Source organism: Arachis ipaensis, chromosome B04 (assembly GCF_000816755.2).
Source record: "Arachis ipaensis cultivar K30076 chromosome B04, Araip1.1, whole genome shotgun sequence".
In the NCBI taxonomy this organism is placed as follows: Eukaryota; Viridiplantae; Streptophyta; class Magnoliopsida; order Fabales; family Fabaceae; genus Arachis; species Arachis ipaensis.
Genome location: NC_029788.2, coordinates 107,248,743 through 107,261,130, shown reverse-complemented (window position 1 = coordinate 107,261,130; position 12,388 = coordinate 107,248,743). Strand labels below are relative to the sequence as shown.

The 12,388-nt window shown below is 33.7% G+C and overlaps 1 protein-coding gene across 1 annotated transcript; it reads right to left on the bottom strand.

Moving 5' to 3' along the window:
• LOC110271167 lies at window positions 10,542–11,434 on the bottom strand. Its single transcript, XM_021121467.1, has 2 exons — window positions 11,027–11,434; window positions 10,542–10,925 (listed from the first exon to the last, which is right to left on the bottom strand). The coding sequence occupies exons 1-2, from the start codon at window positions 11,081–11,083 to the stop codon at window positions 10,578–10,580; spliced, it is 405 nt and encodes a 134-aa protein (XP_020977126.1). The 5' UTR covers window positions 11,084–11,434; the 3' UTR covers window positions 10,542–10,577.

Below are 12,388 nucleotides of genomic sequence, written 5' to 3'. Positions count from 1 at the left end.
CCAATCTCTTGTGCCATAACCACTTTTCAGATTCTTTAGAGTGAAGACAAACTACATTTTGATCCTTTAGTTCATTAAGAGTAAGTCCATACATATTATTAAAATGCTTAGCAACAAAAATCACTTCATTTGTCTTTTTACTAACAAAACATCATTCAAGTCTTTTGAAAGTCACTAAATATCCTAAATCACACAGCTGACTTATACTCAAAAGATTGTGCTTCAAACCACATACCAAAAGTACATCATCAATGAAAGTAGATTGCTCATTACCTACTTTTCCAACAGCAATGATTTTACCTTTACCATCATCTCCAAAAGTCACAAAACCTCCATCATACTTGTTTAGTTTATTGAAGTAGGTTGACCTTCCAGTCATGTGCCTTGAACATTCACTATCCATGTACCACATGTCCTTTTTGTTCTTGGATGCTAGGCAAATCTGCATGATGAGTTTCAAGTAGCCTTAGGTATCCAAATGCAGAAAAATCATCAATCTTAGGATACCAAAGACCAAAATTGGATGTGCCATGAACATATCTAATGATCATCTTAACTGCAAAAAGATGTGACTCTTTTGGTTTGGATTGGAACCTAGAGCACAATCCAACACTTTGCACAATATCGGGTCTAGAGGAAGTTAAGTACATAAGAGAACCAATCATTCCTCTATACCTAGTCTCATCAACATCTTTCTTAGTTTCTCCCTTATCTAATTTTGAACTAGGATGCATGGGAGTTCCCATATGTTTGGCATTTTTCATACCAAATTTCTTAACTAATTCCTTAGCATACTTTTCTTGATGAATGAAAATACCTTTTTCAGTTTGTTTAATTTGCAACCCAAGAAAAAAATTAAGTTCACCCATCATACTCATGTCAAATTCACTTGTCATGAGTTTTCCAAAATCAGAACAAAGAGATTCATTGGCTAATCCAAAAATAATGTCATCAACATATATTTGGACTAGGATGAAAGAATCATTAGAATTCTTGATAAATAGATTTGTGTCAGTGGTGCCTCTTTGAAAACCATTTTTCAAAAGAAAAGAGCTAAGTCTCTCATACCAAGCTCTAAGAGATTGCCTTAAACCATAGAGAGCTTTAGATAATTTGAAAACATGATTAGAATGCTCTTTATTTTCAAAACCAGGAAGCTGCTCCACATATACCTCTCTATCAATCACACCATTCAAAAATGCACATTTCACATCCATTTGATATAATTTAAAACCACAAAATGCAGCATAAGCTAAGAGAAGTCTTATGGCTTCCATTCGGGCAACAGGGGCAAAGGATTCATCAAAGTCTATTCCTTCTTCTTGGTCATATCCTTGTGCCACTAGCCTTGCCTTGTTTCTTGCAATGCTACCATCTTCTCCTAATTTGTTCCGAAATATCCACTTGGTGTCGATCACTTTCTTTCCACTTGGCCTTGGAACCAAAGTCCATACTTGGTTCTTTTCAAACTCAAGAAGCTCATCCTCCATAGCTTTAACCCAAGAGGGGTCACTAAGTGCTTCCTTGACGTTTTGATGCTCTATTTGTGAAAGAAGGGCAATGTTTGATCCTTCATTTGCCTTTCTAGTTGAGGACCGTGTTTGCACTCTATGAGAAACGTCCCCAATGACAAATTCCTCGGGATAGTTCTTCAAGAACCTCCATTCACGAGGTCTGGTGGATTTGGTGGCAAATTCAGTCACTAAAGGATTCTGGGTGCTGCTGTTTCCAGGATTTCCTTCAGATTCATGAGACAAAATGGAATTGTCTCTCGAATTTTCAGCAGTTCTGGTTCAGTTTGACCAGAATTTTCTTTTTTATGATTTTGAGTGGTTTCATCTTCCTTTTGAGCTTGATTTCCTGCATCACAGTCTTCCAAAATGCTTTGCACCAAGTTAGTATCACAAAATGTAACATGTATGGACTCCTCAATAATCCTAGCATCTTGATGATAAACCCTATATGCTTTACTAGTTGTGGAATATCCTACAAACAAACACTCATAAGCTTTTGGATCAAATTTACCCAAATTTTTTTTGTTATTTAAAATAAAACATTTACATCCAAAGATGTGCAAGTAATTTAAGTTTGGTGGGTAGCCTTTCCAAAGTTCATAAGGAATTTTCTTCAAAAATTTTCTTATGATTGTTCTATTCAAAATGTGGCAAGCCGTGTTAACCGCTTCAGCCCAAAGGAATTTTGGAACATTACTCTCACAAAGCATAGCTCTTGTCATCTCTTGTATGATTCTATTTCTTCTTTCCACAACACCATTTTGTTGTGGTGTTCTTGGACAAGAGAAGTTGTGAGATATTCCAAATTCCTCACAAAAGAATTCAAATAAATTATTTTCAAATTCAGTTCCATGATCACTCCTTATAGAATAAATTTTCAAATCCTTTTCATTTTGATTTTTCTTGCAAAAAAGGTTCAAAAGCCGAAAAGGCTTCATTTTTGTGTGCAAGAAATAAAACCCAACCAAACCTAGTATAGTCATCCACAATTACTAAACCATAATATTTACCACCTAAGCTTTGAGTTCTTGTTGGACCAAATAAATCAATGTGTAGTAACTCAAGTGGTCTTTTAGTAGAGATGTCTTCCTTTGGTTTAAAAGAACTTTTTGTTTGTTTTCCCATTTGGCAAGCATCACAAGTGATGTCTTTGTCAAACTTTATCAAAGGAAGGCCTCTTACTAATTCTTTCTTTACAAGTTTGTTTATTTGAAACATACTTGCATGGTCCAATCTCTTGTGCCATAACCACTTTTCAGATTCTTTAGAGTGAAGACAAGCTACATTTTGATCTTTTAGTTCATCAAGAGTAAGTCTATACATATTATTAAAACGCTTGGCAACAAACATCACTTTATTTGTCTTTTCATTAACAACACAGCATTCAAGCCTTTTGAAAATAACTAAATATCCTAAATCACACAGCTGACTTATACTCAAGAGATTGTGCTTCAAACCACATACCAAAAGTACATCATCAATGAAAGTAGATTGCTCATTACCTACTTTTCCAACAGCAATGATTTTACCTTTACCATCATCTCCAAAAGTCACAAAACCTCCATCATACTTGTTTAGTTTATTGAAGTAGGTTGACCTTCCAGTCATGTGCCTTGAACATTCACTATCCATGTACCACATGTCCTTTTTGTTCTTGGATGCTAGGCAAATCTGCATGAACAGTTTCAAGTAGCCTTAGGTATCCAAATTAATTTGGATCCTTTGAAGTTAATCCATCTTGGTTGCCCAAGTGCATTGAAATCACAAACAACATTGTAAACTTTGTTTCCAACAACTCTTTTTTCAATGAAACATTGTGCATATGAGTGACCAATTTTCTTGCAATTGACACAATGATTTTCTGATATGTGACGCTAAAATTGAGGTGAGTTATATTGCTTGAAATGATTAAATTGTTGAAATTTTCTGGTTTTTGGAGGAGATGCATTTCTTTTGACAAACTGATTTTTATTAAAGTTTTTCCTCTTTGCAAAAGCATTTTCACCAGAATTTCTTTGAACATTTTTACCTTTCGAATATGAGGTTTTGTTGTAAAATGGTAGTTTCTTGAAAACAGCCTCATTTTTCAAAATGTAACCCAAACCTGGCCGGTTTGAACTTGGACCAGTTCTTGGTGAAGGCTCAGTTTCACTTGTGTATACTTCATCAAATTTTTCTTCACAAATTGAAACATATCCGATACCTGATTTGTTTAGTATGGATTTGGTATTTGATGAAGAAGCCACAAATTTTATAGAGGAAGTGTTCGAAACTGTATCTTCCTTGGCTATGTAGCCTAAACCAGATTTTTCAAACAATGGTCTTTGACTTGCAAGTAATTTGTCCAAGTTACTAGAACCTTGAGCAAATTTTGCTAAGTCACCATTCAGCCTTTTGATCATATCATTTAATCTTTCATTTTCAGCAATTAACTCATGAGAAGGATCCGCAATGTGCTTTCCTTTTAATTTTTCAAGTTCAGATTTTAGAAATCTGTTTTCTTCAATGATGTCCAAAGCACATTCAGTTTCCTTCACTTTTTCTTTTAAAAATTCATTTTTAGCTCTTAACACATCTCTTTCAGATCTGCATTCATTGTATTTGTCAAGCAGTTTTGATGTGTTAAAGTGAGATCATCAATAATAGTATGCAAGTCCTCAATGGTCAAATCATAATAGTTTACCTCATCAAGATTGTTGTTTCCAGCCATGAAGCAGTCTTTGTCATCTCCTTCAGATTCTTCTTCTTCATTTGAGTCATTCTCAAGATCCTCCCAAGCTGCCATGAGTACCCTATTCCTTTCCTTCTTTCCTTTGTCCTCATTTTTAAGCTTTGGACAGTTTAGCTTGAAATGTCCAGCTTCCTTGCAGTGATGACACGTCACCTTGCTCAAGTCGATCTTGTGCTCCATTGAACTTGAACCCTTGTATTTGCCCTTGTTCTTCATCATCCTTTTAAATCTCCTAGCAAAAAACAAAAGCTCGTCATCTGAAATACCATCACTAGACTCACTCTCTTTCGGTTCTATTTGTGACTTAAGGGCTATTCCTTTTTTCTGAGTCTGTATTTGTGTGTGTGGCTTCATAGGCAAGGAGTTTTCCTCTCAGCTCATCATAGGTTATCGGACTTATGTTGTTACTTTCGGTTAGGACAGTGGCAGTGTTTTTCCATTCTTTTGTGAGGCTTCTAAGGAGTTTTCTCACGTTTATTCTGCATAGTTTGTACCCATAGCATCAAGGTTGTTGATTATGATTGAGAATCTCTCAAACGCTTCATCAATGCTTTCTCCATCCTTCATGCTAAACATCTCGTACTCTTTTCGCAGCATATCAATCCTCGTTTCTTTGACTTGTTTAGTGCCTTCGTGTGTAACCTGGAGTTTTTTCCAGATTTCTTTGGCTATCTTGCATCTAGACACCTTCCGGTACTCTTCAAAGCTGATAGCACAGTGAAGAAGGTTGATTGCTTTAGCATTCAGCTCTATCTTCTTCTTATCATCTTCATTCCATTCAGCTTCTTCTTTTGGAGTCACCATTCCATCAGCACTTATTTTTGTTGGGATCTTGGGACCGCTCACAACAATCCTCCATATGTTGTAGTCAATGGATTGGATGAAGATCCTTATCCTTTCTTTCCAGTAGGAGTAGTTCTTCCCGTTGAAGAAAGGTGGCCAGTTGTTTGACTGGCCTTCAGTGAAGGTGTAGGCAACTGTGGTTGTGCCTAAGTTGTTCGCCATTTGATCTTTGCTCCAAGAGGTTAAGCTTGATTCTTGAGACCTTAGCTCCTGATACCAATTGAAGGTTGTGGTAGGCTTAGAGAAGGGGGTTGAATCTATGCCTTCCTTTTCTGTTGCTATTATTACCCTTTTAAAACAAACTTTCAATTTAGGTTCTGTTTGAACTCAGCAGCAAAAATTTATTAGACAATTTATTTTTGTCTTATGAATATCAGAAAACAGAACTCAGCAGAGAAGAGAAAAGCTAACACCAGCATGTATTCTGGTTCGGTTGCCTTGTGCTATGCAACCTACATCCAATCTCCTCCACAACTATAGAAGAATTTCACTATAGTTAACAGTATTACATACACCAATTTCACAGGATTGACCCAATCCTTTCACACTCAAGTTCTAACCTAACTTGACATTGGCTATGCTAATACTTAACTAATCACTCTTAGTGCTAACCCAACTAAGAAAGGGATACCTTACAGGTACAAGATACAAGACACTTAACTAACCTAAAAAAAATCAGAAAATAACTCTAGGATTTTCTCTCAAGTGTTTCTCTCAGCCTTTTTCCACTCATGGCTTTTTCTTAAGCTTTCTCACAATGCCTTTTCTCACAAGAAATTACAGAAAGATAAACTTAGAAAAGTACATTATAATCAGTAAAACATGAAGGAGATTGACTTCATCAACAGCCTCTTTGCTATGTGCAAAACCAGATTCGCAAACCTCAGATACAGTTCTTCAGTATTGGCCGAATGCTTCTTTGAAAGAAAGCATTATCCAAGTAGAGGAACTTCTTTGCAGAACACTGTTCTCTCACTCTGGTTTTCTCTCCTTGCATGTTGCTGGGTTCTTCTTCCAAGGTCAACACCTTGAGCCTTGAGCTTCACTAACCCACTGATTCACTTTTTCACCTTAATCCCCAGAGTAGAAACTCTCCTTCTGACTTCCTCATCTTGACCGAAAGCCATAAAGCAGTAACCATAGAAATCTTTCCATGGTCAACTTGATCTTAGCCATTGAGAAACTACTTGGTCCCCAAGTATCACTTGTGACCGTAGATGTACAACAGAATAGGGCAGAGAACAACTTTCCCTTGTATGCCATTTTTGGACTTGCAGAGAGATTGGAAGAAGAGAAGAAGATCTGATGCATGCAAGAGGAAATGTGTTACCTTTAACCTAAGCTTGATTTGGTTTGGATTTTCTGATTAGACTTCTGTGTTTCAAGCTTAATCCTTCTCTCTCTTGCTTCTTTGGTGATTTGCTTAGGGAAGAAGCTTTCTCTCTTTCTCTTTTTTACTTTTCTGAAACTCTGATTTGACTAAGGCAAAGGAGAGAGGAACGTTGCGTTGGTAAGAGCAAGATGGAGGAAATTGAACTCAACTCGGGCTTGGATCGGGTTCTTCTCAAGTTCAGCCCGTTGGTGCCTTGCCTTTGCTTCTTTGAAGAATTTTGCTTGAGATGAATGACTTGGACTTGTCTTTATTTTCTCTTACCATTCAGCCCATTAGCAGATATCTTTTGTTTGATGTTGGGCTGCTGCAACACTTATTTTTGGCCTGCATCACTTATCAAAAATAATCAAAACTAATTGGGTGATTAGCCCACTAATCAAATGTTTGTCATCATCAATTTTATTAATTAATTTCTTAACTCAACAATGTAAAACTTGTTGGATACCGATGGGTATTTATGAGAAAATGAAATGAGAAAAATAAATTTGTGCGCTATAAAGCCCGACTTGTGGCACAAGATTTTTCACAAAGGCCCGGTATAGATTATGAAGAAACGTATTCCCCTATTTTGGATTCGATAACATTGCGTTATTTGGTCAGTTTATCTGCATATCATAAACTGCATATGCATTTAATGGATGTGGTAACAGTCTATTTGTACGGCTCATTAGATCGTGATATCTATATGAAAGTCCCTGTAGGATTAAAGATATCTAAATCATCCAATGAATATTCGCAAGGGTTATACTCAGTCAAATTGCAAAGATCTTTATATGGTCTGAATCAATCTGGACGAATGTAGTATAATCGTCTTACTGAGTATCTGGCCAATGGATTCAAGAATGTTGATATATGTCCATGCATTTTCATAAAAAAATCTGCATCTGGGTTCATTATAATTGTTGTGTACGTTGATGATTTAAATATCGTTAGAACTCCTGAAGAGATTCCAACAATTATACAAACTCTAAAATAAGAGTTTGAGATGAAAGATCTTGGAAGAACTAAATTTTGTCTCGGCCTGCAGATCGAGCATATAAAAATGGGATCTTTATTCATCAAACAACATACACAGAGAAAATCTTGAAAAGATTTTATATGGATAAGTCACATCCCTTAAGTACCCTAATGATCGTAAGATCTTTGGATGTGGAGAATGATCAATTCCGTCCTAAAGAAGAGAATGAAGATATCCTTGGTCCAGAAGTACCATATCTTAGTACCATTGGAGCGCTAATGTATCTTGCTAATAATACGCGACCTGACATATCATTCGCGGTGAATTTACTAGTAAGGTATAGTTCCTCTCCAACCAGAAGACATTGGAGTGGAATCAAGCAAATTTTTCAATATCTTTATGGAACAGTTGATATGAGATTATTTTATCCCTATGGATCCAAGTCACAACTAGTTGGCTATGTAGATGCTGGATACTTGTCTGATCCACATAAAGGGAGATCTCAAACAGGATACCTATTCACATATGGTGGTACAGCTATATCATGGAGGTCCATGAAAAAAACGATTGCAGCAACATCTTCTAATCATGCTGAAATACTAGCGATACATGAAGCTAGTCGCGAGTGTTTTTGGCTGAGGAGTGTGATCCAATATATTCTGTCATCATGTGGACTAATTGATCAGAAGATAGCTCCAACTATCCTGTTTGAAGATAATACAACATGCATTGCTCAACTTAAAGGCAGATACATCAAAGGTGATAGAACAAAGTATATTTCTCCCAAATTCTTCTTCACTCATGATCTTTAAAATCAAGGGACAATTGATATCCAACAGATCCGCTCAAGTGATAATCTGGCAGATTTATTCACAAAGTCACTCCCAAAATCTTCTTTTGAAAGATTGGTACATCAGATTGGGATGCGCCAATTTTGAGATATAAAATAATGTCGGCAAGAGGGGGAGACTGCACTCTTTTTTCCTTGGTCAGGTTTTTTCCCATTGGATTTTTTTTGACAAGGTTTTTAATGAGGCAGTCCCTATCACTAGAGGATATTGTACTCTTTTTCCTTCACTAAGGTTTTTTCCCAATGAATTTTTCTTTAGTAAGATTTTAACGAGGCAATAATCCTAAATGGTCATCCAAGGGGGAGTGTTGTGATAAGTACTGATGTGGATGTCCATTTCCAATGAAACTCTCTTTACTAAGGATGACTCTATTAAATGTAGTTTGAAAATGTTTCATTATAAATAGAGGCTTAAGCCTCTAGATGAAACACACTACAACAATAATAAGAATAGCAAATATTCTTCATTCTCTCTTTCATATTATTCTCTCTCTTATATACTTTATTATAATATAATTAAATATATTAATTATATCCATTATATTGATATAGTAATTCTAGTGAATATTACTAGTAGAGTTATGTAATTATATTTCCATATTTTATATTTGTTACCTCTTCCCTATTTATTTATTTAGTTATTTTACAACAGACACTCATTTGTTTTCAACATATTCCATTATTCTTTTTTTTCGTTGAACTCCATCAATTTTGGCATCACACTGCTCTTAGTTTGGGATCATACTACTCATTCTTCATCTTCAAAATCACAGTTTATTCTTCAGTTTCAAGATCTCATCTCATTCTTTGTTAAAAACTTTTTGTTGAGAATTTTTTATGGTCAATAAGTGTCAAAATAAATAGTATTTTTTACGGTTAATAAGTATCACAAAAAATATATTCTCAAATTTTTCTAACAAATTATTTTTGATGGTCAATATTTATCAAAATAAGATTTAAACTTTTTTTACAATTACTTATATGTTAAAAATACTATTTTTGACAAAACTTTTATTAACATATTTTCATAGTTAAAATAGTGTCAAGATTTATATTTTTTGACGAATTTTAATTTTTTTTACACATAATAATCCTTAAAAATTGTCTATATTGTTGTAGTATAAAACAGAAAATAAAAAACTAAGTTTAAATTAAAATTAAAAATAATAAAATTTTAAAGAAATCCAACATAAAATTACAAATAATATGATCATCAACTAGTTTAGTGGTTATTTCAAGTTTTTATAAGAGGAAGATTGTGAGTTCAACACTCACTTTCTTCACTACATACATAACTTATATATATATATATATATATATATATATATATATATATATATATATATATATATATATATATATATATATATACAAAAACAACAACAACAAAACTTTGTCCCACTAAGTGGGGTCGGCTACATGAATCAAACGACACCATTGTGCTCTGTCATGTATCATGTCTACAGAGAGACCGTTTACATGTAGATCTCGTTTGACCACCTCATGGATGGTCTTCTTAAGTCTTTCTCTACCTTTCGCCCTTTAATATATATATATTAGGGGTGCAGGTAGAGTAGGGTTGGGTATATCCTAAACCCGTACCCTACCCAACCCGCAGGCAAATTCGTACCCTACCCTATCCTACCCGTAACGGATAGAGTAGACAATCCTACTCGAACAGGTTGGTCCGGATTGAATACCCGCAGGTAGAGTATATATTACCAGCCCTAATTTCACGTGTAGGCCAAGCATTCTTACAGAAGAAATATCATTTTCTCTATACAAACTGATCTGTATAGTATAATTCACCTCTAATTTTTTATGTTAAAGGAGCTCTTACAGCAATAGAAAGAACCCAAAAAATCACATCTTTTTATTCGAACATTTATCACTGAGTACAACTCCTCTGTTCGCCGTAAACATTGGCTTGTTATTTAAACTTACACATAAAAGCAGGGTTTAAGAGCAAACATCCTCAAACCCATTTCTTTCTTCATGAATCTGAAAGGAAAAAAAAAAGTAATCGAATTTTCAAAATGTGGGAGGGACGACGATTTATTTGGATTTCAACCTAGAAATTAAGACAAGGGATAGCAAAGTGTAAAAGTACAAGTTAAAAAGAAGATAAAAATAAAAAATTTATAAAAAAGATAAGTGACCAAAATAACTAACATTTCTATCAATATTCTTATACAAGAAGAACATGAATTTGTTGATCATATTGTGCAAAATATTTTTTTACAAAGAAAAAAAAAAAAAAAAAAGATAAGGATAAAAATAGTAAATTTCTATACTATTTCTCCCCAGTCCTTCTCCATTGTTGGAACCATCAACCAATCATCTGCGTAGCAACAACTAAGATCTATTGCATCCACCAAAGATTGTGATTCATAACAAATCCCATCCTTAGAATTATTATCCACAAAAGGGTAACAATCCAATGATGTTTCCTCATTATTATCAATAATGTTCATGTTCTTCCCATCTAAATCATCAAGAAATCCCATCCACCAAGAAGAATATGAACTATTATTCTTATTGTAGTCTTCAATGGTTATTACAGAGGAAGATGATAATGATGATGATGGCGGCTCAGCCATTACACAAGGATCAGTTGTTGACCATGTTGGTCCTGGCTGAGGCATAGCTTCCATTAAATAGTAACAATAACATCGTGCATATGAAAACATTGACACATCAATATTACTATTATTATTATTATTATTATTAATGTTACCTTCCACACTACTATGATGTTGAAAAGAACAAGGAACCTCTCTTGTTGAATAATCATCTTGGTAAGGAGAAGCTTCTCTTCTTGAGGGTATGCTAGGAATATTGATTCTTCCTTCTTCCATGGTATTGTATTTTTTTGCTTTTCTAACACTCAGAGTCAGATAGATCGTTTGGTTGGAGCTAAAGAATAATTAACCAAAGTTTCTCAATGAGTTTGGTATTTTTCATTTTGGGTTGTTGGGAATTGGAAGTTACTAGGTAGCACTAGCATGTGATGGAAGAGTCTAAATGTGAAGCATGTGTGAAGTGATTCGGATCGAAACAAGAGGCAATGCCTAATCTTATTGGATACAATTTCCCTTTTTGTGGATACATGATGGATATTTCTTTCTTCTTGTTTTTCCCTTTATGTGAGATATGTTTTTTGATAAGAATGTAAATAATAAGGAATTTATATGAACAAATATTTTGAAAATTATGAACCAAAAATAATGAAAATTTTAGTGAATCTAATAAAATATCAATAAAGTATTGGAAACACAACTACTATTGCGGTCAATATTTAATGTAAAAAAATATCTAAAATTTTTAAAACAAAAATATTCAAAACTTAATTAAAAAATATTTAAAATTGAAACCCAATAAAAAATTGTCTTATATAAACTTTATAATAAACTTATTTAAAAACTTGTTAAGTTGTTTGGAGAAATTAATTGCTATAATATTAGTATCTAGTATCAAACCAATCATGAAAATGTGTAATTTGTTTAATTATCTACGCACATTAAGTCATTAACTGATTAATCATGATATACAATGTAAGAAAAAGTATAGGTAGATAATGAGAATATTAAATAATATGAATAATAGATATATTAGATGTTCAATTTAATAGATATGCAGATGATTATGTTAATTATTTTTAATTGGATAGTTATTTTTTTTGATCGATTTACTCATACACAGTTAATAATAGTTGGATATTCAATTTACTAGATGTGCAGATGATTATCCTAATATTAAAATTTAAGAAGTAATTTAGAGATAGAATATTTTTTTTATTTTATTGGATCAATTCTAAAATCTATTATTTATTATTTACAAAAATTATTATTTATCTAACAAAATCTAAAATCTAAATACTAGAATTTGCAACTAACATTCTCAACCGAAAAACAAAGGAAAAATAAAAAAGAAAAAGAAAGGACGAAAAAGTGGGTAAGAGACATCAGCATGTACAGTGACACGTATGTGCTAAATCTAATTGGACACATCAAATCTGTGTTTCTTAGGTAACATAGCCTGCGTGTCTGCAAAGTCTTGGCCCATTTTTCCCACACATTTTTTTTTTCTGTTACCTTTT